Source organism: Lipotes vexillifer, unplaced genomic scaffold (genome assembly GCF_000442215.2).
Source record: "Lipotes vexillifer unplaced genomic scaffold, Lipotes_vexillifer_v1.1 scaffold910, whole genome shotgun sequence".
Classification (NCBI taxonomy): Eukaryota; Metazoa; Chordata; class Mammalia; order Artiodactyla; family Lipotidae; genus Lipotes; species Lipotes vexillifer.
The window spans coordinates 26,268-53,797 of record NW_006787963.1 but is presented as its reverse complement, the minus strand read 5'-3'; the positions used below and the strand labels follow the sequence as shown (position 1 = coordinate 53,797).

The window sequence follows — 27,530 nt, the reverse complement described above, 5'->3', positions numbered from 1 at the left end:
TTTTTGAGGACATTTGTGATGGTTGGTATTTGTTGTCATCAATGACAGCGTCAGTAGTTCCAAAAGTTGGGAGGACTGGACCTGAGTATGCAGAACTAGAGGTGCAGAATTCAGAGTAAGCGAAGTATTTAGTAGTTATCAGCTAAGTTATTGAAGCCTGAGTGTAAAAGAGTTCTCTGAAGGAGCAAAAGACTGAATCTTAATGAATCGCCAAGCTATGAGGGCCAGAAGAGGAAGAAAAGTAAGGGAGAGAGGTGGAGAAGTGTTCTTAGAAAAATGAGATCTAGGATACCATTGTGCCACAGAGTAAAACCAAAGTGGGTATGGGTGTGGGTGGCTGGTTGCATGCATGTGTGGGTGCACATGTGAAACACATGCGTTATAGTGGTCAGAGGTTTTAAATGCTATAGAGAAATCATGAAGAATGGGGACTTAAAGCAAACACCTAAAGCATGGAATTCTCCAATCTGCACCAGACTTATGTCAGACATTTCTAGACTCATTAAAACCATTGAAGTTGTTCTAATGCTAGTGTGGGAAATAATAGATTTTCAGCTGCTCTCCCATGAACAGTCTTTATAGTAGGTAAATGTTAAGAATTAGCCCATCACTCCTCATTAGCAGGAACTGAGATATATTTCTTCATCCTCATTGGATGGAACTGAGTATGCTGGGCTTAGCTTCATGGCCCCTGGCCATGCTGTTCCAGGTCCATGAAGTTAGACATCGTGTTTCTGTGAATGGCTAGTATGAGATGCCTGGAACGGGAAGCACACCACAGAAATTAAGTACATGCATTTTTTGATGTTTGGACCCCTTAGAAAACTCCCCATTCAGAAGAAAGGTTTCCATGTGGGAATATGAAATGGCACCAGATGTTTATAATCTTATACTAATTTTAAATTAAAGAATGGTTGGAAGGACTCTTTTGAACAAATTTTTTTTTTTTTTTTTGCGGTACGCGGGCCTCTCACTGTTGCGGCCTCTCCCGTTGCGGAGCACCGGCTCTGGATACGCAGGCTCAGCAGCCATGGCTCACGGGCCCAGCCGCTCCGTGGCATGTGGGATCTTCCCAGACCGGGGCACGAACCCGTGTCCCCTGTATCGGCAGGCGGACTCTCAACCACTGCGCCACCAGGGAAGCCCTGAACAAGAGATTTTGATAGCACATGCCTTACACAGTGTCTTGTAGAATGGATTATCACAGACATCACACCCACTCATCCTTACTATTTTTCAGTTTGAAATTCCCTTCCTGGGAATTGTTCTCTGGACAAGTCCTTCTTGACATTCAAGACCCAGCTCAGATGCTGCTTCTTCTATGACACCACTCCTGACCCACCCATTTCTAAGTAGTCAGTGTTCTTTTGGATTACTTCAGCTTGAGGCTAACTCTCCTATGTAGAATTTATTGTGTGTTTTGAGTAATAACTCTTACATGTCTGTTCCCTCTAAAATAATCAATTGTCTTTGAGGAGACTTATTTATCTGAGCATTAACTCCTATTTAATAAAAATGTTGTATGTGTTTGTTCATTTGAAAAATATTTATTGAATATTCTCTCTGTGCCAGGGACAGTGTCCTTGTATAGCTTCCAATCACGTATAAGCTATACCTTTATTTATGGAATGTATGCCTGGTTGAAATGCAAGGAACTTTAAAAATTCAAAGTACACACAAATTGAAAGAATCCATGAATAAGGTCTCATTGATAACAGCTATCACTGAGCTGTACAGTTTAGAAACTGCTTTCCAAAACTATTTCACTTAATCCTACCAGCAACTCTTGAGAGGGTAGCTATGTATGATTAATCCTAATTTAGATGGAAGAATGTGACAGTCAGACCTTAGGCTAATTATTCATATGACAAGGACAATTGTGGATTTAACTTGAGACTTGAACACAGGTTTCTGGCTCCAAACCGCATATCTTCCCACCATGCAGTCCTCCAACCCTAAAGCACCACACCTTATAGGACCAGGCAGAGAATCTCAAGGACATGGAAATATTAGTGCGTACATGGCCAAAAGTGTTAGCAATAATCTCACAAACAATACAACGAGTTAATCCAATTGTCATATAGATTCAATATGACAGCTCTCAAATGTAATGAAAAATTAGGCTCAAACTAACTATACAAACTTTATAAGTCAAGTCCTTATCTTTAAAATTAATACCAAATTTTACCAAAATAAATTCAATTGTAAAATTATTGAGATGACAAACTCTGTTAACTCACTGAGGTGTTATGGGATCAGTTTATCTACTATCAAAGAAAGGTCCCTGTGAATTAGCTAAAAGATAGTACAGTCATTAAAAATCAGTATATAGAGGAGTATTTATGTTAAAGAAAGTACAGGTTATAAAATAGCACAGAATAGAATCCTATTTTGGTGTGCTGTCATATATATCATAATCAGGAAAAAGTATCTGGAAGGACATTTTCTTTACTGAATACCTCTCTGCATCTTAGATAATGAGTAATTTTTAAAACAAATTTTATCTCTTTTGCAACACTTCTGCAAAATTTTAACTTTTTAATTTGAATTTGTAAATTAAAATTAAGTGCATTACTTGTATTATTTTTAAGTTAATAAAAAGTTAATGAAGGGATTATTATTGGGATGGGGTGGAAAGGGAGATGAAAATGTGCAAGGAAGTGGAATAGGAAATATGTTAGCAGCCTGGGGTGGACAGTGCAATACAGGAATGGTTTGGGGAAGACAGAATTATAGTACCTTGTCAACAGCGTAACTCTCCATCTGTCCCTGGCAACAGAGTCAATTGGTTTATTTTCATTTAGCTTTTAGCTAAAGAATAGAATTAATAACAATTTATTTTTTGTTTTTTTAAATGGAGTAAGCCTTTATTTCCTTGTTTCACAATTAAAACTGGCTGAATTGGTTGCCGTAACATGTCTGATGTTCACAGGAGGGACCTGTATTAATTGAATTCCATTAATCTGTAATCTATTGGTAAAATATCTTTGGTGTTTTTTGATTAAAAAACAGCATATTTTTTTCCTGACCAAACCTTGTTGCTTTTTGCTAAGGGCATGTGAGGCACGGTTTCTAACATGTGGATATATTTTTATAACTGTATAATATTTACATTTTGCATTATTCATTTCTCAGAAATTTGTGCATATGTGTAGCTTAGTGGAAGAAAATAATTTAGGTTTGCTTTTAATACACTGATAGATCTTTTTTTGTGCGTGTGTGGTACGCGGGCCTCTCACTGCTGTGGCCTCTCCCGTTGTGGAGCACAGGCTCCGGACGCGCAGGCTCAGCGGCCATGGCAGACGGGTACAGCCGCTCCGCGGCATGTGGGATCTTCCCGGGCCGGGGCACGAACCTGTGTCCCCTGCATCGGCAGGCGGACTCTCAACCACTGCGCCACCAGGGAAGCCCTTACACTGATAGATCTTTAAAGATGGCCTACAGGGGCCGCACCTACCCTCCGAAGCTTCATTGCGACCCCTTGCCCCATCATATCCCAGCCATGCTGACCTTCTTTAGGGTCTCTAAATGTACCAATTACTTCTTCCCTCAGCACCTCTGCTCCTGCTCTTCTGGCTGCCTGAGGATGCTGTTCCCACACTCTGTCCTCACCCCATTTGCACACACACTTTGGCTGACTGATTCCTACCCATCCTTTGGATTTGTTGCCTCCTCTGGTCATAGCTGTTGTGGTGCTGTGGAAGGTTTGGGCACCTCAGCAGTGAACCTTGGGCGTTTACTCTAGTATTCCATTGTGTCTATTTCTTGCTACCAATAAGGTGCCTTGCCCTGTATTTTTTTAAATGTAATATTTATTTTTAAAAATTAATTAATTTTTGGCTGTGTTGGGTCTTCGTTGCTGTGCGTGTGCTTTCTTTAGTTGCGGCGAGCGGGGGCTACTCTTTGTTGTGGCAGGCAGGCTTTTCATTGCAGTGGCTTCTCTTGTTGCAGAGCACCGGGTCTAGGCTTATGAGCTTCAGTAGTCGTGGCATGCGGGCTCAGTAGTTGTGGCATGTGGGCTGCTGAGCGCAGGCTCAGTAGTGGTGGCACACTGCATGCTGCTCCGTGGCATGTGGGATCTTCCCAGACCAGGGCCCGAACCTGTGTCCCCTGCATTGGCAGGCAGATTCTTAACCACTGCGCCACCAGGGTAGTCCCGTCCGGTATTCTTTATCTTTTATTCTCAGCCTCATCGCTCTTGTTACCTAACAGTTTACTATCTCAACTTCAACTTACTTTGGTCCCTTATGTCTCCTTACCTCTCTTCTGCTTCCCTTACAATTTAAAGTGATTCATCCCACACCGGGGAATGGTGTGACCAGTAGGAATTAAATTATTCACATCTTCAGTATTTAAGGAACAATCGCCCATGAATAGTACTTGGAATCCTCAAAGAACAATCTCATTTCTTCATTTCGTAGTTTAGAATTTGGAATAGAGAGGGGACAATTCATCATAGCTCCTGAGTTCTGAACACGAGGAAAAGAAAAAAAAAACACCCTAATTTTGTTACATAAAAAAGAGTTATGAGGAAGGCTTCCTTCTTATTTCTGCAATTTTAAGTGAACAAGACTTTTATTTCCCCAAAATAGTTCATTCAGTTAGATGTTCCTAACATTTTACAAATATTATAAAATTCTATTTTAAGTACCTAGTCTTAAGCTTGAGTCACATTCACTGTGCAGGCTGGGAAGATTTAATAATGTCAGACCAGTAGGCAATGATACCAAGCCATTCTGGCTTTCTTTTCCTCGTCTAGAAAAGTTCAAATGCTACATTAGTCATAAAACATCAGAGAAGTTAATAATGAGATATATATATATATACATGAGATAAGTACAATGATCAGAAATTTCAATATCTTATCAATATCGAAAAACATTTTAGGCATTCAAAAATGTTTAATTCTGTTTGAATTTTAATTCATTGAAAAAGAAACAGTAACAAATAGTATTAAAATAGAAATAAGTCCCAAGCCCCTATAGATAACTATTTGTTTACATAGTCAGGAGAATACAACTATGTCATTTTCATTTAGTTCACAAGGCCAAAGTTTGTATCAAATTGCACTTTTTTTTTTCCCTCTAAGAGTTTTATATTATCTGGACTTACATTTAATTTTTTATTTAATTTTAGTTCTACATATATATATATATTTATTGGGGCATAGTTACTTTACAAGGCTGTGTTTGTTTCTGCTGTACAGCGGCGAAGTGAATCAGCTACATGTATACCTATATCGCATCTTTTTTGGATTTCCTTCCCATTTAGGTCACCACAGAGCATTGAGTAGAATCCCTTGTGCTGTACAGCAGGTTCTCATTAGTTATCTATTTTATATATACTAGTATACACAGAATTGGCTAATTCTCTGGTAAACATATATTCACATAATTAGTGTAGTCTAAAATATTCTTAAACCTGAAATGATTGGAGATCGAGCAGACAACTCAGTAATTTATCCTGTATAGTAATCATTGTTAAGAATGTCAATGATTACTGTACTGTTTTGCAGAAAGCTCATTTTTTGCATAATGGATAAATTGGAGTTACTACATTTAAAAATAATTATTGTAACAAGATGAGTGGTCTTATCTTCATTAATGACTAAAGAAGAATCTCAGAGTTTAAAATGATTAATTTTATTATGTAACATATATTTAGTGGTAGTGATAGAACAATATAGCTCATTTTCTGGATGTTCACAATTTGCTGTTGTCCTCAAGCAAGAGTAATATTCATAATCTTAAAACTAATATAATAATAAAAAAGAAGCAGACTCACAGATATAGAGAAAAAATTAGTGGTTACCAGTGGGCAGAGGGAAGGGGGGAAGGACAACATGGGGTAGGAGATTAAGAGCTACAGACTATTATGTATGAAATAAGCTACAAGGATGTATCGTACAGCACAGGGAATATAGCCAGTTTTATAATAACTATTAATGGAGTATAACTTTTAAAAATTATGAATCATTATATTGTACACATGTAACTTACATAATATTGTACATCAATATGAATGAAAGAAGCCAGACACCAAAGATCACATTTATATTAAATTACCAGAAAAGCAGAAAGCAGACCAGTGGTTTCCTGGAGCTAGGGGTGGGAGCAGGTATTGGCTACAAATGGATACAGGGAAATGTTTTAGAGTGATGAAAATGTTCTCAAACTGGATTGTGGTGGATTCGGTAAATTCTAGAAGTTTGCTAAATATAAATTTAAACCGTACACTTATAATAGGTGAATTTTGTGGTGTGTGATTATGCCTCACAAAAGCTGTTAAAAATTATATGTGATGCTCACACACATTCTTTGCATGTGCCTATGAAAATATTTATTCTCTATTTCAAATCTGAAGTGCAATTTTGGAGTCATGTGAAAAATATCTTCTGAAAATGATTAGGATAGTGTTTTTATAAACAAGTTTATTTTCTCATTTATGTTCCTGCATTTTAATAGAAAGAAAGTATTTTTTCTTGATGAGGTATTAGAGATATCCTTGAATGTGTGATTGAGAATGGATTTGGAATTCTCCAATTAATTCTACAGAGGAGAAAAATGAGCCTTAGAGAGGAAGTTGACCTAGGTCAAACACGCTGAAAGGCAAAGTTGATGCCAGAACCCCTTCAGTTTCTTCCACAACATATTAAAATGGAATGCCCTACTCCGGGGTTGTTAGCAAATGGCCCTTCCCAGAGCTTCCTGAATCTCCTGGCCCACCCTGCCTTAGTACTTGGTACCACTGATCACACTCTCATGATGGTTTAGTCATTTTCTTCTAGCCCATGGAAGGCTTTTGATGCTGTGAGATCTCAAAATAAGCAGCTGTATACCATCAGCACTGGGTATTTATTAACTGCACAAATTATAAACAATTCATAAAGATTCCAAATGTCTAAACAGTGATGGCGGGTGAAACCATTTGTTCCAGCTCCATCTTATGTTTTTATTTGTGAGACTGCAGAAATGAATGAATGCCAGAAATATGTAAGGAAGTTTTGTTACTGTTTGATGGTGTTTTACAAGATGGCAAAATTTTCATTTTTCTGAAAAGAATTTCTCTTTTTTTTTTTTTTGCGGTACGTGGGCCTCTCACTGTTGGGGCCTCTCCCGTTGCGGAGCGCAAGCTCTGCGGCCATGGCTCACGGGCCCAGCCGCTCCGCGGCATATGGGATCTTCCCGGACCGGAGCACGAACATGTGTCCCCTGCATCGGCAGGCGGACTCTCAACCACTGCGCCACCAGGGAAGCCCGAAAAGTATTTCTAATTTGCTCCCTCAAGCAATGTTTTAACAAGAGCTATATCATCTCATTTATGCGGGATTTATTATAGTGCTGGTAGAAATTATGCATCTTCTGCTTTGTCCTATAAAGAAGCACTTTGATTAAATTCGACTTCTGCTTGGTCAGTAGAATTTACACTTTGCCCATTTTGGAGCTATTGAGAAACAAAAAGAATAAGAAATATTGGTCCTTTTGGAAAAATTGACCAAAGAGAGTGATATTAATCAGAATGACAGCTTTTCTGTTTTTTGATACATGATCATTTTGAGGTTGTCAGTACAAGCAATTAGTTTTTCCTTATGACACATGTTTAAATTTATCTAGTTTCTTCTTAGTGAAAATCACTCTTAGACATAAGAAAGTCAATATTTTCAAAAGTGGCTCACTTGGCCTGGTGTTCCATTAGCCGGGAGTGACAGGGAAAGATATCAGAGAACTTGAGTATCAGTGACCAGTGCTTAGCCTTCCAGTGGAAATGAAATCATTATATAGTTTTGTCTGACTTTACCATTAAACCTTTATTTAAGTCTTATGATTAGGTGTCTATTGTAAATAGGAGAGTTTATAAATAGTTTTGTTTACCTGGTAAATAGCATAATGTTAAATACCTGGAAAGGAAAAATATGTATATATATGAATTCACTTGTTCTCAGAGAAAATTGTATTACAGTATAATCAATATTTTTAAAAATCAGTAAATCAAGAGAGGTTCATACTTTGTGAAGACATCGGAAGACATAAAAATGTTAGTTTTAATAATTATCTGGATACTACTTAGTGAAAATAACAACAGCAAAAACTATTGATGCACAAAACAGAACTGATAAATCTCCAAAACATTATGTTGAGTGCAAGAAGCCTTACATGAAAGAGTACATATTGTATGATTCTATTTAACTGAAGTCTAGAACAGGTAGAACAAATTTATGACAGTAAAATAGAACAATAGTTGTTTCTAGGCAGATGGGCTGGGAATGGGCTGACAAGGAATGTGAGGAAACCTTCTGGGTTGACGGTAATATTCTAAATCTTGATACAGGTTTGGGTTACATATATACGCATGACATTTGGAAAGAATCAGCAACGTATAGTTAAGGTTTATGTATTTAATTTATATGTAAATTTTATCTCCAAAGAAAAATATAAATATTGAACTCTAGTTAATGATATGCATACTGAAGTGTTTAGGAGGAAGAATAGTGAAGTGCAATTTACTTTGAAATTCATTGAAAAGTTAGATGGATGGATGGATGAAAGGATGGAGAGATGGATAAATATGTGGTAAAACAAATATAGTATGATATTGGTCATTGACTCTTGGTGGTGGCTTTATGGATGTGCACTGCACAATTCTTACAACTTTTCTTATGTTTAAAATTTTTTATCATAGAAGCAAAGATGAGTTAACATTTTAAGTCTCTAAATATTGGTCAGATTTAAAGACATGTAATTGATGCTAGAAGTCAGAGAAATGTTCCTAACAGTTAAAAATGATATACCTTTTGTATCTCCAGAAATTATAATCCTAGAAAACTGTAATTCACAGAGTTTTTTCAAAGACCAAAATATATATAAAATTCTCATGACAGGAAATTTAACATTGTGGGTGAGGTCCTTTTCCCTCCATACTGTATTGTATATCTGTAAATCTCTTTCAAAAGACATTGGGCCCATTAATTTTAATTTTAATGCACTGAGTTTGCAAAGAGTAATGGTTCCCAAACTTGAGTATGCATCTGAATTACCCAAACAGCTTGTTGAGATACAGGTTACTGCCCTACCCACAAGTTTCTGATTCAAGAGGTCTGGAGTGGGGTCTGAGAGTTTGTACTTACAACAAGTTCCCAGGTGATCCTGATGCTCTAACTGGGGGACTCCTCTTTAAGAACCCTGGCATGGAGCCTATCCCTTTTTCCATCAGGAGGACCTACTGTTATCATGCCTTACTTTAAATAGCAAGAACATGTAAGCAAATCACCTCCAGGATTTTCATGAAATCAAGCACAAAAAGAACGAAAAGAAAAGAATGAGTTTTGTTAAGCCCCTTAGCCTTTTCTTCTTTTTCTTTTACATGTATTAAAAAATAATAATTACTAAGAATCTACCAGTTGCCTAAAGCAGTACAGAAAAAGTATTACAAAACAGATTTTGATATCTACTTTCCTACCTGAATTTGGCATATCCTCATGGCATAAAAACTATTTTGGTGACCAGTTTAATAAAACCAAAGGGACACATTTGTTATATATCCTCTTGTTCCACCCCTTCCATCAGATCTAGAGCCCCTGTACTGTAGCTACATTGAACAAATTGTTCTAATCATGCTGCACTGAAATAGTTGACTTATTTATGTGCCTAATTTACTAGGATGCACAATTTTGTGATCAGATAGGTCATATTTGAATTGGTATCACTAATGCCTAGTACCTTGTTGTAAGTGAATGGATACAATGAAAAGCAGATGAGTAAAAATACTAATTCTCTAAATTCCCCAAAGCAAATATAGATTTTATTTAGACTTTGTAGTTGTTTGAAGTGAACCACGTTACTGCCTCCTTTCCCTTATAGCAAATATATGGTCATTGATTGCATGTAGTTGCCCCTCCTACCCACCCCCTGGGGAAAAGAAAACAAACAAAAAAACCCCAGCATACTTCAGACTTTAAAGACTAATTTTGGGAGAATTAGATCAAGGAAGTGTGTGCAAGTGACAACTGTATATGTCTCAGGATAAGATTTCTCCTTAAGGATGAGAGGCCATTGATTTAGAAGGTAGTCTACAAAAAGTAGTTTTCCTGCTGGGCTCTTGGTTGGGTTATAAAGTAGGTAATGAAGTTTTTGCTCCTTTGGTAAAACTGTTAGCCCTGCCAAGTGGTGCTGAAATATCAACATTGGCAGGTTCAGTCTAATTCAGTCATCCAAAGTCACCAGACGGTAAAGTATTGGCCTGAGGAATCAGGGCATTGGGAATTCTTACCCAGGTGGAAACTGTGGTTGAAACCGTGGTTGTTTTAGCTGAAATGGAACTCACTTACACAAACATCTGGGCAAATAGATATAAAGTGCCCCATTAGGAAGAAAACATTTTCTCCCTCAGATTTTTGGCAAAATGGCATTTCTTTCTGAATTCAATAGCAAAACATCCTCTGTGTAGCTGATGACCATAGTGTCCTAATAAAAAGTTAACTAGTTGACTCCTGGGGGGTGTTAGCTCTATGGGAATCATTCGGGTGTGGCTTCTGAGGGGAGCTCTCCAGGTAAGCTGGACTTTTAATTTCCTGAACTCTGAGAGCACATGTTGCCTGTGGGCACATGTCCTCCAGCTGGCAGTCTCACCTCGGGGCACAGGAGAGGGAGCAGCCTGCTCTGCTTGAGCTGGAGCAGAGATCACGGGACGCTCTGCTGTGAGCTTCTTGCTAACATTGATCCTGTATGTGTAAAGTCAAATTGTGAGTTTATTTAAAGCCCCCCAGTCCCTGGCTTTGGCAGCTGTCCATGTGGCTTATGGGACTTTAACCACAACTTTTTTCCTATACTTTTTAAAAAATGCCATCTTTCCTTAGATTTATAAAAATCTTGCTTTATATATATCTAAATTATTTTAATCAGGATTTTTTCTTATACTTTCAGATATTTTCTTACATATTCTTAGAAGGTATTTCTTATATACTTTCTTTTTTATTGAAGTATAGTTGATATATAACATGTAAGTTATAGGTGTACAATATAGTGATTCACAATTTTTAAATGTTATACTCCATTTATAGTTATTATAAAATATTTGCTGTATTCCCCATGTTGTACAATATATCCTTGTATATTATTTTATACCTAATACTTTGTACCTCTCAATCCCCTGCCCCTATATTTCCCCTTCCCCCTTCCTTCTCCCCACTGGTAATTACTAATTTGTTCTCTATATCTGTGAGTCTGCTTCTTTTTTTGTCATATTCACTAATTTGTTGTATTTTTTAGATTCCATGTGTAAGTGATATCTTACAGTATTTGTCTTTGTCTGACTTATTTCACTTAGCCTAATGCCCTCCAAGTCCACCCATGTTGCTGCAAATGGCAAAATTTAATTCCTTTATTATGGCTGAGTAATATTCCATTGTATGTGTATACCACATCTTTATCCATTCACCTGTTGCTGGACACTTAGATTGCTTCCATACATATATTCTTATATTGTAAAAAACACAAGAAGGGATGCCTTCTGTTCACCTCTAAAGCTGTGTGCTATTAATTCATCATTTCCTGAATGCCCAGAATCCTTTTCCTCTATTGTTCTTATTTAGATCCCTGATTCATCATCTGAGTTGTATATATTTGGTGAAGTAATTTCATTTGTAAGTTAGGGAGCACAATGTTGAAAGTGTTTGTAGCTGGGTCCCTATCTTCCTTATGCCAGGCAACCCGCCACCCAAAGCCCCTCATTACCAGTGACAGCAGAATCAGAAGGTAGGGAAGACAGAAATCAAAGGCATGAAGTAAGAAGGCCGGGGTGGGTGGATGGGAGCAGTTTGAGACCTATGGGAAGAGATTAGAGAATTTCAAGATGGCTACCTTTACCAAATTGCCCGTTTTTGTAAATAGCAATTATTTTTGCATCATTTTTGTGAATAGGACCGTAAATAAAAGATGGTTTGAATGGTGCCATTTAGACTTTTGCAATGCACAACTTAAACAACTGTCATTGACATCCCTGTTTCTGGAAGACATGTTGTAGAGCTGCTCCGTGTTTACTGCACACTAGCTCTTTGCAAGTTCTCAAAAATTCTTTACTGGGCCTTGGTAAAGAGTTGGGAAGAAAGTGATAGAGAATCTATGGGGTTTTGAGGAAGAATTCCAATCTGGAGATCCAGAGAGCCAGGATACCATGAGATATATGGGGTTAAGAGTAAGAATATAACAACTTGAAATTTTAAAAGGATTTGTCTAGTATTATTCTGTGAGTGCTTTTAATTATAATTCTGAATACACCCCCACCACCACCACCACCATCATCACCAAAGCAATTTAATTCCTTCCACCTATCTTGTCTGGCATGCCATCATGCACTGCAGAATGGGCCCGGACTTCCCTTTTCTTCGAAACCATCTTGCACAGACTTTCCTTCTGATGGAAGGTTATTCAGGTATCTTGCCATTACAGCACTGATAGAGGTCGTTTTTGTAATATCCAATATTATTTGATTAATAGTGATATTTAATCTTCATTCTCCTTAAAATATTTAACTGAAGGTGCCGTGCTTTTCTTGCTATGGAAAATTTCTAGTCATGTCATGGCTTTCAGGTGGTTGTTATTGGTAAGAAAAGCCATGTTATAAACTACAGATTACACATTTCTACTGAATGATCAGGAACAACTGAAGACACTTGTCTAATTGCCTTGGCCACTCCTTTTACCTTATGGCTGTCACAGAAAAATTAATGTAATTCCATATGGTTTTCTTTCTCCTTCTAACATCTTTCCTTGGATCATGGTACCAGGACAGGTAGAGTCATGTGAGCACCATTGCTATATGATACCTTTTTCACTCCCTAAGAATTAAAACAAATGTTAAATTATTGCCAAGTCCCATGTTAAAATTATGGTTTGTATAACTTAGCATTATAGTTCAGTTAAACACAATCTATGCCATCAGCTGTGATTTTGGGGGGAAAGTTTTGAATGTGTTATCAGACAGTAACTGTCCTGTTTAATACATACACTTGAGATGTGACATATTGATAGTTCCTTAATTAGCTGCTCTGATCATGAAGGCATTGGAATGTTTCCACTTGCAAGCTAACTGTCTGAGAAGAACACAGAATACATCTGAAACTTAGAATGTTCAGTTCTTGGAGCATAGTAATGCCTGAAAAGGACTTGCTGCTTTTGTATATGTACCATTTGTTTAATGGTGAATAATAATATTAGGCACTATTAAAACTACTTTCACCAGTGCTGTGATAGCAAGATGCCTGAATGTCCTCCCGTCAGGAGAGTCTGTATAAGGTGATTACAGAGGTGAGGAAGATTTAGCTCATTCTACAGTGGCATTATGGTAAACCAGAGAGATTCAACCACATTGAAATGCTGTTCTGTTTTATTGCTGGGTCATATCCCATTGTATGGATAAGCCATAATTTTTTTATCCATTCAACTGGTGATGGACATTTAGGTTCTTTCCGTTTTGGTGCTGCTTTGAATATCTGCACACAAGTCTTTGCATAAACTTATATTTTCATTTTTCCTGAGTAAATACCTAGGAATGAAATTGATGGGTTATTTGGTAACTGACCAACGTTTTTCACCAGTGGTGAAACTTCATGAAACATTTAACATTCATACTCAAAATGTATGAGAGCTCCAGTTGCTCCAAATTCTGCATAACACTTGTTATTGACAGTCTTTTCATTTTTGCCATTCTTAATGTGTATGGTATCCCTCACTGTGGTTTTAACTTGCATTTCCCTGAAGACTAAGGATGTTGACCAGGAGTTGGTAAACTAGGACTGGGTGGCCAAATCTAGCCAACTGCCTATTTTTATAAATATAGTTTAATTGGAACACAAACATGTCCATTAATTTACATAATGTCTTTAGCTGCTCTTGTACTACAATGGCAGAGTTTAGTAGTTGCAGTAGACAACCTCTGGTCTGCAAAGTCTAAAATATTTACTATTTGACCCCTTACTGAAAACATCTGACAAACCTCATGTCATCTTTTCATGTGCTTCTTGGTTATCATATATTTCCTTTAGTGAGGGATCTATTCAAGCTTTTGCCCTTTATTCTTAAATGTTTTGTTGTCTGATTGAGTAGAAAATATTCTTCTAAATATTCTGGATGCAAGCCTCTAATTGGTAAATGTACTGGAAATGTTTTCTGCCAATCTGCAGTTAGCCTTTTCTTTTTCTTATTAGTCCCTTTAAAGTTCAAAACTAAAATCCAATCAAGTCCAATTTATCATTTTTTTAAAGCCTATGCTTCACATATCATATCTGAACTGATGGGAACTGATTTAATTATTTTGATGTCTGAGAAAATTTGATTTTGTATAACAAAATAAGTGACTGAACAAGTATACAGGTTGGCAATGTAAATAGAATGTGTGTAAAAAAAGAGGAAGATACTATGGGTTTCTAGAAAAGAATAGGGTTTATTCTTTTCATCCTGAAACAAGTGAGTCATTATTTTATTGACATCACTATTATAGCTATTCTTTTACTTAATATCTTATGGAAATAATTGCTAATCTGATTATTCTCAAACTTGCTATTTACTGTTTTACAACACTGAGAGCTTAGAGGCTAAGGCATTTACTGCTACTACACTAATAGATAATTTTTACTTTTAGAAGAGAACTTTGGTGTTTTGCAGTTTTTCTATTGAAGTGGTTTTATCAACTTGACCAACTTCACATCAGCAATTTAGACCCCATTCTGAAATATTTTGGAAAGTGTTAAGATAACCTGAAGAGAAATTAGACATGAAAGAATTCCTTCTACTAAATGGGTTGTGATGATAACTCCTTTCTCACAGATCAGTGACTGGATGTCCATGGTAGTTTAGCTGGCTTAACTAAGTGCCTTGTGTTTGGGCTATGTTTCTTTACAGAGTTTTATTGACACTGACCACAGGCACTCAGAATTCTGGGGTCAACATTAAATGTCTGCTCAGCACCTGTGCCTATAGCAATAGCAATAGCAACCTGACTCCTCTGGTTGATCCAGAGGGTTCTATGAACTTGTAGCGCTCTACTTTTTGTCTGATTTTCTCATCTCACTACCTTCCTCACTGTTTTCAATGCCACAGGACATGTATTTTCTTTTAAAAATTAAATGGGGATTATTTCTAATTTTGTTTTGAAAGGGATTTTTTTTTCTTTTAAAATTTCACAACACCCTTGGAAATATTTAGAGATACCCTAGGGTGTTGCAAACAGAGGATTAGAAACAACTGTCATGGTTCCAAAGTTCTACTTTGCCAACATGCAATCTTTTTTTTCAGCCGTTCTAGTATTGCTTTCCTGAAATGCTCACATTCTTCATTTTCTCTCACTCTTGATTAGTATAGGCTTTGTTTCTCATATAGGATGCAATAAAATATTCTTCCAGTAATCTTATTTCTCTGTACTCCTGGGCTTTCCTGGGCGATATATATGCCACTTTACTTATCAATGTTTTCCTAGTTAAGCTTGTATCATGTACTTTTTTTTATTATCTCTATCTTAAGTCATTCACCTGAGGTCTTCGCACTAACTGTTGAAAGATAACTGTTATTACATGACTAGTGTTCCAGGCCTTTAAGCCAGAATTACTTGGAGTGAAGATAAATTTATCAAAGATGAAAAATTATTATAGGATGCACTGAGATATACCTTAAAATATTGGGGAAATTGTTTAAGAATGTAAAATTGAATACTAGTCCACACATTCATTTGAAGGGACACTTGAGGAACTCATTCAGATGAAAAGGACAAAAAAATTAACCATTTTGCTGAGCTCTGAAAGTGTCAGTGGGGTCATAACTGAGTGAGCAAAGGGATATTGAGGGAATCCATGCTGGGTGACAATGTGAGCATAGGTGTAGGGCCAGGGCCTCGTATGCATTGCAGAATGTGAGAAGATTTATACTGGCCAAAGAGAAATGAGCGATGTTGAGAAGTAACAAATAGATAACTAATAAGGACTTACTGTATAGCACAGGGAACTCTACTCAGTACTCTGTAATGGCCTACATGGGAAAAAGAATCTAAAAAAGAGTGGATATATGTATATGTATAGCTGATTCACTTTCCAGTATACTAACACAATGTTGTAAATCAACTATTCTCCAATAAAATTTTTTTTAAAAAAGACAGAATTCATGTGCAGCAAGATAAATAAAGGGATTTGATTTCCTAGATCCAGTAAGGAACTGGGATGAGAGTCTCAATATACTATTAAATTTGTGATGCTGTTTGGAGAAAAGATTTGTTTGTGTGCTTTTTTCTTTCTCAGGACTTTTAAAAGTTTAGCTCTAGAGAGTAGTATGAATTGGAATTTTGGAGAAAGTAGGTCAGATAAATGCTAATTTATTCAGAAAGTTACATGATGTTGATATATTTATTGACATAAATTATTAGCAAAAGGGAGAAAGACTGGAGTCATGAAAATTCTGGGCAGAGGAAGCAAGAACACTTCCACTTTTGTTAGTCAGTAGTTCTGTTTACAACCTTCCTTACAACCTTACAACCTTCCTTTTTCCCAGTTGGTACAGCCATCCTTCCTACTTTCCAAGGCGGGAAATAACATGGTACATCAGGCCACAGTCTGTGAGCAAAGGTCTACTGTGATGATGCTGTGACTCTTGACTCTTAGCCCAAAAAGAGTGCAACCTAAGTTCATGAAGATTCCTAATCTCTTCTTCCTAACAAGGTGTTGGAAACAGGCCAGCTGTTTTTTGATTTATTGTGAGAGCTGATAACCTTATAAGGTAGCAGAATATTAACCCTAGATTAACTGTAGGGTTAATATAGGCACATAACTAAGAAGGGGAAAATTGGCTTGACCAAAATCTGTGTTATATATGTGAGATTATCTATCTATCTATGATTTTGATAAGGTGAGATATATATATATATATATATATATATATATCTCACCTTATCAAAATCTTATAAAGTTAGGACAAAACATTATCAGTTAGCATCAATTTCAGCATTACGATATGGGGGTTAGCTACTCCTTACTCATTTGGGTCATGACAAAGTTCTCAATAAAAATGAGAGCAGGAAGTCCAGCCTAGCGAGAACCTAAGATGCGGTTTTGACCCTGAACTTAACCTGCAGACTGATAGAGGTGTGGCTGCCCTCAATTTAGTCATTTGTCCTATAAGAGAATTGGACTAGGTGAGCTGGGGATGAGTCTCCCTCAGACTTTTGGATAAGCTGCTCAGTGTCTCTGGGTTTTTTGCCACAAGTATAGCAATAGCAGTCAGAGAACCAAGAAGTTATAGAAATTTTATCAAATTCTTGGGAAGTACAAAGTACTATGTACATACCTGGAAATAGTACTGACTGCTAAAGTAAGAGAGTCGTTCCCACAGCCTGGTCTCCAAGACGTGTTGTTTTTATTGCTTCAAAGGCCTAATGGAATTCTTCTATGTGGCTATATTGAGGTCCCCCAGGATGACTTTTGACTGGAATAGTATAAATTTAGAGTGATAGCTTTGGGAAACCCATGCTATTTAGAGGTCCTGACTGGTATATATACAATATAAGTCTTTGATTAATGAGAAATAGACTGAATTATTAAGTTAGTAAATACAGTCTTCCCAATAGGTAAAATATTTTTAAAATATGAATTCCCAGTGAAAGAAAGAAAGAAAATAATTGAAGTCCACAATCTCTTATCTAAAACTCTCAGAGCCAGACTTGCTTTAGAATTCAGAAAATCTTTGGATTTTAGAAATGTACTAGGATGCCTAGACCATGTATTAAGTAACCTATTTAGTGAGGTCTTGATCAGCACCCTTTAATTAAGCACATTTAAGTATAGGAATTAAGATTCCTATAATTGGAATCTAGGAAAATGGTACAGATGAACTTATTTGCAAAGCAGAAATAGAGTCACAGATGTAGAAAACAAACTTATGGCTACCAAGGGGGGAAGCGGGGGTGGGATGAATTGGGAGATTGGGACTGACATATGTACACTACTATGTATGAAATAGATAACTAATGAGAACCTACTGTATAGCACTGGGAACTCTACTCAATGCTCTGTGGTGAGCTAAATAGGAAGGGAATCTAAAAAGAGTGGAGATAGATAGATAGATAGATAACTCATTCACTTTGTTGTAACAGCAGAAACTAACACAACATTGTAAAGAAACTATACTCCCATAAAAATTAATTAAAAAAAGATTCCTATAATTAAACATGTGAATAAGTCTCACTGACTATTCAGTGAGATTAAAGAATGACTAAGTGGCCTCATAACAGTTCAGATTGAGTTTTGTTGCCAAATTAGTTTGACATGAACTTACGAAAACCTAACAAAGCTTTTTTGGATTTCTAAACTGTGACTAACCGGCTTTGGATGGACCTGATTAAGTAACCAATTATCGAGCAATTACTGTGTACCAGCTTTAAGATATTGCCATTTGCACTAACCTTTGTAAACAACCTGTCAAAGTAGATATCGTTATCCATAATTTACAAATCAAGAAAGAGGGCTCAAGCACAGGTTAGTGAGCAGCCAGGGCACACTTATAAGTATATGGCAGAGCTGCAGTTTAGACCCAGCTCCTTCTGGCCCCAAAGACAAAAGACAGTGTTGTTTCCTCATTGCTTGGTCAAGACCTTTGGTTAGTGTGAGTGTCCATCCCTGTTGCCTTCATTGTTAAATAATAATAACAATAATAATGCCTTGAAAATATAGTTTCTCTGCTTACTCTGCAGTCTCTCTGGGGAAGTTCACCCAATAATCATTTATAAACTAAAGACACCCAGATGGATCTGGACCCCATTTGTGAGCATCACACTTAGATAGTCAACTTACTGTTGGACATTTCCAACAGTAAGTTGACTATCAGTGAGACAACAGTCAGTTGTCTCACTGACCCAGCGAACTCCAAATGGAACTAATCATCTTTCTTCTCAGCCCTGCTCCTTTTAGAATCCCTTATTCTACTGTCTCAGTTACCCCTAAGCCAAAACCCACCCACTTCCCTCCCTTTCCAACTCTGTTAATCACTAAGTCCTGCGAGGATACTGCTGGAGACCAGCACTGAGGAGGCTGGGGGTTTTAAAGTGCAGTAATTCAATCTACCGATAAGAAATTACAGATCCTTTCACCATTCCCAGACAAGATGTATAAAATGAAGGTTCTGACCAACTGTGGATAGCCAAGATAGCCTTAAATCCCATTTACCTGCCTAATAATAAACTACAAAATATTAAACCCTAAGATTTTACTTTGTATTCTAGACTGCTTTTGTTTTATATGTTATTAAGTCTGTTTTCTCTGATCTCAAAATTACCTGTATTTTAGCAGTTTTGGTGGGTGTGCTGTGATCTTGAGTAGCTAGATATCACGATTTCCAATAACAATGCCTCTAGCCAGTAACAATGCCTCTGGCCAGTAACAATGCCTCTGGCCAGTAACAATGCCTCTAGCCAGTAACTTTGGATGCTAAAGAGGTGAAGTAACAGCCACCTATATTTTTGTTTCCATCTTTAGGTAAAAGGCCAAACCTGAAGGTCCACATCAATACCACAAGTGACTCCATCCTCTTGAAGTTCCTGCGTCCAAATCCTAATGTAAAACTGGAAGGTTTTCTCCTGGGTTATGGAAGCAACTTATCACCAAACCAGTACTTCCCTCTTCCTGCGGAAGGGAAATACACTGAGGCCGTGGTTGGTAAGATCTTTGGGTTTCAGGCATAGGAAGAAGAGGTAAAAGGTAATGGGTGTTATATGATACATAAATCTCGAAGCATCATTCTTTCTATACCCTCAGCCGAACCAAATGCCATAATTACAAAACATCTTCATAATTGTTGTAACCCATAGCACAATTTTTTACATTAAAAAATATGTAATGCATACCCTGCTTATACTGCAGAAATAATCAACTTCATTGCCATTTTACCTACAATCCCTGACCACATAACTAAACTTGCACAGGGAAAAAAACTAGCTAAAATACCTTAAATCTCTGTAACATAGCTTGTTTATGTGGATTAATTTTCCTCCCTGCTATGTCTTTACTTTCTTCTGGTGGAAAATACCATCTACAGCTTTCTGGGTGTCTATTCATGCCAAGCTACCTTTAAAAAGAAAAGACAGTGTGTTACATTTAAAAATTTTTAGGGTATTTCAGACAAAAAGATTAAAGTTTGTATCTGTGTTATGAAATTTTACATTTCTTTGAAAATATTTTTAATCACATTAAAATGTAATTTGAGGATGTAGGTACCTTCAAGCCTTCTCCAGAAAAATTTGCAAATAAAAGGTTTTTAAAAGATAACATTTTTTAAAAAAGGGATCATCTATTTAAAATGCTGTCAAAGGCTTCCTGAATAGCCTGAGATTTATATTTTGATCCACTGCTAGGATTATTGCTAAACAGTCTTTTCGTGAACTTCCAAAGTTTAATACTATAACTTGAACTACTGTAGACCAGATCTGACATTCATGCATATATGTAGCAATGTTGAAGATGAATCTATTTTGTCCTGCAGCCCTTTGTTCTCATAGAGAAGTCTCAATTGTACTTTAAAATCAGGCCAGTCTTTTCGTGAACTTCCAAAGTTTAATACTATAACTTGAACTACTGTAGACCAGATCTGACATTCATGCATATATGTAGCAATGTTGAAGATGAATCTATTTTGTCCTGCAGCCCTTTGTTCTCATAGAGAAGTCTCAATTGTACTTTAAAATCAGGCAAGCGGGCTTCCCTGGTGGCGCAGTGGTTGAGAGTCCGCCTGCCGATGCAGGGGACACGGGTTTGTGCCCCGGTCCGGGAAGATCCCACATGCCGCGGAGCGGCTAGGCCCGTGAGCCATGTCTGCTGAGCCTATGCGTCCGGAGCCTGTGCTCTGCAACAGGAGAGGCCACAACAGTGAGACGCCTGCGTACCGCAAAAAAAAAAAAATAAATAAATAAATAAAATTAGGCAAGAGAGTAACATTATTAATTATAAATGTCTGGACTGAATTTTACATAAGATAAGCACTTTAAAGCAGACACATTACAGTTTGTAACCCTTCAAAATTTGAGAATTAGGCACTTTGCCAAATGTAACAACACTAACCTTGACCATATAAACCATAAGGAATTTGAAAATTTGCAAATATTTCCCCACCATATTCACCCTTCACTATAAAAAGTGACTGGAAGCTGTATACGTACCCCCAAACAAGCAGAAACAGATCTACTGCTCCTTTACTTGTTGAGCATTAGAAGTAATATTTTACTATGATAATTTTTTATCCCTGGTAATATAGATTGCAAATTTGGTCAGTAGTAAACATCCTTTCCCTATGATGTGGAAGGCATTCAATCCTAAAGTGATAGAAGTCAGATTGTTAATGAAAAATATGTGTAGAAAACTATAAAGAAAATTTCTAGCACAGATATACCAAGCTTTTACTAATTCAGTGATGAGTGATGATTAAATAGACTAGGTACCTTTTTATTTCTTTACAATTATTTTCATTCCTTAAAACTTTTTATTATGAAGAAATTCAAACATATAAGGAGAGGGAAACCTGTAATTACCCTCATGTCTCATGATGCAACTTAAATACATAGCACTGTTTTGCTAATCTCTTTCCATGTATTCTTCACACACGCTATTTTTAGGGGTATTTAAAAGCGTAACTAGATATCATATTTGTAAAATTTATGAACACCTCAGTATGCACCTCTAATAGATAAGAAATAATTTTAATAATGCCTTGCTTTTATCACATTATAACAATAATCCCATAATATGTTTTTAATACCTAGTCCATATTTAAATTTCTCTGGTGATCTTTAAAAATGCCTTCTTAGAGTTGTTTCTTTTTTGAATCAGGATCCTATATGTTCTACATGTTAGGTTTGGCTGTTAGGTCTCATTAGTCTCTTTTATTCCATAACAATCCTCTCTGCCTTCCCTTTTTAAATGTCATTGATTTGCTGGAGAAATTGTATTATGCATCCTGGTTCACATTCTGTATTTAATTGACTGCTTCCATGTCTTTTTGAACTGGCTCCTCTATCCCTAACTTTCCTGTGAAAGATATTTAGATTTGGGTTAAGCATTTGCGGGGAAAGAATACTTTATAGATGGTATGGTTTATTTCCTAACAACTCCCGAAGAGGTACATAATGGCTGGTGTCATACTTAGTGATGTTAAAGCAGTTTGGTGTGTTTAGGTGGCCTCAGCCTGATCCCTCCATTATAAGATTCATCATCAAATTTTCACTTAATGGTTTTAGCATCTATCAATGCTCACTGCCCAGATGTATTATTTTATACAGAGTTGGTAAAATGGCAGTTTGGTAGTTTTACATTCTAGATAGAATCTAATTCTATCATTCCTTCTGTATTTTTTAGCTGAAATTCTACATTAAAGAATTTTATTTACTTTTTCACGTTTCTTATCTAGTGTTTTAGGAAAGACAGTATAAATTCTCATCGTAATAAATTGATGCCTGGAAATCTGCAGTGGTGACCAATGATGTTGTTTGTTTTATAATCAGTAAGAATGCATTGGTTATTTTGCATTGATTTTTAGATATTTAATGATTTTTAATCAATATATCACTTATCCACCCCTTATGATTCTTTTCATTGTCTAGCTTAAATATGGTTGATTGTTTAACTCTGGTTCACTATTAAACTGTGAACTTTTTAAAGTCAAATTTTATGTTTGGTTATTCATAGCAGGATGGTTATTTGGTTATTTGGTTATTCATAGCAGGATTACCTACATTGTGTAGATAGGTAATAAATATTGTGGCACTGAATGGAACAGAGTCAAGTCTGTGTAGAATATTTAGGCTGGAGGAGGCCATGAGAGATTGTCTAGTCTAGGCCCTTGTCATCAGGCTAATATATATCTAAACCATCCTAGAACAGATCACTGTGTACCTTAAAGATCTCTAAGCACAAAGATTCCCAAACTTCTCCTGGAAGGCTATTGCAAGCAGCATTTTTAAAACTCTTACCTTATCTTATCCTTTAGATCAATGTGCTCTTTCTACTTATCTCCTTTCTCTTCTAGTATTCTGGTGGAAAAGGAAAAAAGCATTCCTCTTAGATATTTCCTTTTCCATCTTTCTTTATGCAAAGGAATCTGTGTGCTTCTACTTTTATTACTTCAAAATGGACTTGCATTTCCAAATTAAATGTTATCCTCTGGTTGCTTAAATTGATTATTTACAGTCTTTTTTAAATGATTATGATTGTAGTAATGGCTCAAATGATTAAACAGCTGTGTATTAGTTTTCAATTGCCACTATAACAAATTACCACAAACTTGGCGGCTTAAAACATCACAAATTTATTATCTTATAGTTCTGTATGTCAGAAGCCCAATGTGGGTCTCTCTAGGCTAAAGTCAAGGTTGTAGGCAGGGCTGCATTCCTTTCTGGAGGCTCTGAGGGGAGAATCTGTTTCCCTGCTTTTTTGCAGCTTCTAGAGGGGCCCACATTCCTCTTCTACTTTCAAATCTAAAAACCAATACAAATGAATATATATATATATATATACACTATATATATATATATATATAGTATATATATGTACACACAAAACAGAAAAAGACTCACAGATATAGAAAACAAACTAGTGGTTACCAAAGGGGAAAGGGAAGGCGGCAGGGGCAAGGGATTAAGAGATATGAACTACTACATATAAAATAGAAAAGCAACAAAGATATATCATACAGCACAGGAAATTATAGCCATTATTTTATAATAACTTTTGATGGAGTATAATCTGTAAGAATCCTGAATCACTATGCTGTACACCTGAAAGTAATATAATATTGTAAATCAACTATACTTCAATTAAAAAATCCAACAACATTGGGTCAAACATTGCTCACACCACATCACTCTGATCTCTTCTGCCTTCCCTCTTCCACTTTTAAGGATCCTCGTGATTATATTGAGCCCACCTGGATAATCCAGGCTACTCTCCATATTTTAAGGTCAGTGGATCAACAATCTTAATTGTATCTGCAACCTTAATTCTCCTGTGTCATGTAACCTAAGATATTCACAGGTCCTGAAGATGAGGATGTGGGCAAACTTTGAGAGCTATTATTCTGCCTGGAACAGACTGTATGTTTGAAATTTGTGTCTCTATTCTATTCCTTTTCTGCTACCAATTTACAGTATGGTCATTCTCAATTCTGTTCATCTGTAAAACAGTAATAAAGTCTATTTTTCACAGATGTGCTGTGGGCATGTTAGTGAATTCATGATCATAAAGTGATGAGTTGAAATCCCTTGGGTCCAAGTTGCAAGAGCAAAGAATTTTTATTTCTTCATGGAAAAAAAGCGTCACTTATAGCCCCTCTTCTTACTTTATTCTGTAAGAGGATAGTAGTATTTCTTCAGTTGCACCAAACTATACCCAAATATTGTAACTTACTTTCGTTTTCGAAACAAATATTAAGTGTCACTTTGACTCATTCCACTTCTTGATGTGTTTAAAAGATCCCACCACTGAAATGAGAAGCTGTTGATCATTCAGAAATATTGAAGTTAACGTTTAGTGATATGTGGACTAAGACTCCTACTAAATAATCATTTATAAGCATTTCTACATTTATTTTAATATCTATCTATCTAGTATTGACAGAGGTATTTTCAAAAGTCACTTGCTGGTCTTACATGTAAAAATAAAAAACATAAAATATTCCCTTTTGCTATTTTGGAAATTAAGATTCATATGAAACGTCTGTAAAACTTTTACTTCTGTAGAATCTTCTAAGATTTTTGTAGATTAATTGGAGCAGTAGAAAAAGTAGTATTTTCCCAGGTGACAATTAATAACCATTAATGGCCTTGAGTCCTGCAATGATGTGCTAAAATATGATTCTTGTATAATAGATCTGCTAGTTTCCCATATCCTTTTTTCGCACATCATGAATGTTCTTATTTCTGGCTTACACATTCAATTTTTGCTTTGTTACTCTTATGTTCAGCTGTTGGTAATTTTGCAAACATCCAAAAAAGGAAAAAAATGAGAATTTTTAGACATTGAATCTTTATAGACTCATACTTTATGATGTTCTCTTGACCTCTGAAAATACTTTAATCAACGTCACCTGGGAAGGAAAAAGTTACATTCCATCAGTTTTGTAGAGCAAGTTAAGGAGTTATTTTAGTATCCTTACTGCAAGAAAAGCTTAAATTGGAAAAAAGTCATATGTATTTATCACTACCAGGAATTCTGACTTAAGGATTTGTCTTCCAACCAGGTGTTAGGACTCCAAAGGGATATAAGAGGGTAAATTGCTTAATCCTCATGTTCTCACAGCTGCTAACCTTTACATTCACTGCCCTAAGAGAGCGAGTTTCTCACAATGAGCCTCTCAGTTACTCGCCCTGGTCGCCATCTTGCCGGTAACCCCTCAGAGTGATTCCTGCTAGGGAGGAGGCCGTCGCGATACCGATAGCCCTGAGGTGCTCTGCCCTGGAGAGATACTGGACCAGAATGCTAACATCTACATTCTAGGAAAGATCCTCCTCTGCCTGGAGAGGCAGCACCATGTGGGGAAAAAATATGTATGTTTTCAGGGAGACGGACCTGGGTTCAAACTCAACACAACTACTTACTACGGAGTAGTTCTGGGTAAGTCATTGAACTTCTCTCAGTTTGATTTTTTTCATCTATAAAATAGAAAAATAATCATTCAGGAGTGTTGTGAAGACTATAAATAAATTATTATGATAAGACTAACATAAACCCTAGCACAGAGTAGGTATGTTTTATAATTTTTGTTAGTTGCTATTATAACAAACTGAGTGGTTTTAGATAATATACCTAACTTTCTGAGCTTTGTTTCAGTTGCTAATAACGAATGGACTAAATCACTGGTAAAGTTTTGGTCAGCTCTAAGATTTTAGCGCTTAGATTAAAAAACCTTAGTCTAAGTAATAGTCCTGTGCTTTCGTTTTCTGTTTTGTTTTTTGGAGGATGCAGTGTCAGTAAAATTGCAGAGGTAGATTGTTTTAGCAGAGCTGTCAGTAACTGAAAAGAAGTAACCATACTACTGTCTATCGCAACTAAAAAGTGTTTTCTTGGAAAGGATAACTCCCCAAACTGATTAAGAAACCAAAGAAGCAAAAGCTAAGACAGTGACACAGCACTCTTGGCGCACACACAAGTGTCTTCCATAGTCACCATCTTTTAGTCCTAAAGGGGGGATTCTCTTTCAGTGCAATTGGCTGAATAGCGTTGTCAGGTGACTCTTATTAGAGTTTCACAGCTGTGGCCTCCAAAGGAGAAGGTGAATCTTCGCACGATGCAGCTGAAAGTGTTTGGCATCCCTAGATTTCACTTTTCTTGTCTCTGTCTTACAAAGCAATTTTTAGCAAGGACATGGCAAGAATTTTGACCTGTCCTACTAAATATAGATCAAAATAAGACCTTGCCACTGTTTCATTTATTTTAACTGATAGTAGTTTTATCTTAACAAGTTCAGGCCAAACTTTAATCATCAGTTTCTTATTTTGACATTTCTTGCTTTTTATTTCACTGGGGAAAATTAATTTAAAAATTTTTTGAATAAAATTTATTTACAATGATTCAGATATGAAAATTATATGCTTATAAATGCAATTTATATTCCTCTATATTATTAACACCGCTTACAAGTTTTACCCTTAATTTTTACATTTGTATAGAAAGCAAGAGCAAATGCACAATTTTCTCTCCTCCTTGCAACCTTAGAACTTCAGCTGTCCTTTTCTCTTCATCATAAAAATATTTAAGCATGCTCTATTCATTTTTATGGAAGTGGGATGAAATAAAAAGTAATAGATATTCTACTGTTTATTACAGGGAAGGATAAATATTACCTAATGACAAAAAAACGAGTGAATATTTATTGTGGTAAGTGCCACAGGAAGGTGATGGTGGATTCACTGAAGAAAAATAGCTGGAGGTTGAAAATAACTGAAGGAACTATATAAGGAATTAATTAAGCTGAAAAATAACTAGTGAAAATGGGCAAGGTAAACTAACAGGAAGAAAAGATACAGTGTCAGCCATTGAAGCCAGCTCAGTTATCCTCATCTCTGGCAGAATTAGCAAGAGACTGAGCGGAAAGAGCAAAATAGCAGCCTGCGGTGAATACAAGGTAGTCCCAGAATGCAGATGAGGGATATGATAGTTATGTAGGTGTAGGTAGTAGTATTAGTGCCCTTTTACACATAAGAAAACTGAACCTCTGAGAGTTTTAAGTAAACTTCCCAAAGTGCCTCAGATGGTAAATAGCGCCAGGGTTTGAACCCAGGAAGTCTGGCTCAAGAACCTGAGCTCTGAAACACTGCGCTCTACTGCCTCTCAAAACGCAGGGAATTTTATCTGTTCTTCTTTATCTGTTCTTCTGTTCTGTACACACAAGCCCCTGATTTGTTGCTTCTATAATGTCCTTTATTTTATTTACTTATTTTTTTCTTTTTATAATGTCCTTTAAATAGTAAACAGACAAAAACAAAGGCCATGTATCATGGAAGGAGCCATTGGCTACCTA

At 36.4% G+C, this 27,530-nt stretch overlaps 1 protein-coding gene across 1 annotated transcript in view; it reads left to right on the top strand.

The window, feature by feature from the left end:
* The window catches only part of LOC103081423 (target of Nesh-SH3-like), a 97,796-nt gene that overhangs the window by 44,909 nt on the left and 25,357 nt on the right, over positions 1-27,530 (top strand). The window contains exon 2 of the mRNA XM_007460947.1: positions 19,505-19,684. Within this exon, the coding sequence (XP_007461009.1) occupies positions 19,505-19,684 (180 nt within the window). The remainder of the gene's footprint in view (positions 1-19,504; positions 19,685-27,530) is intronic.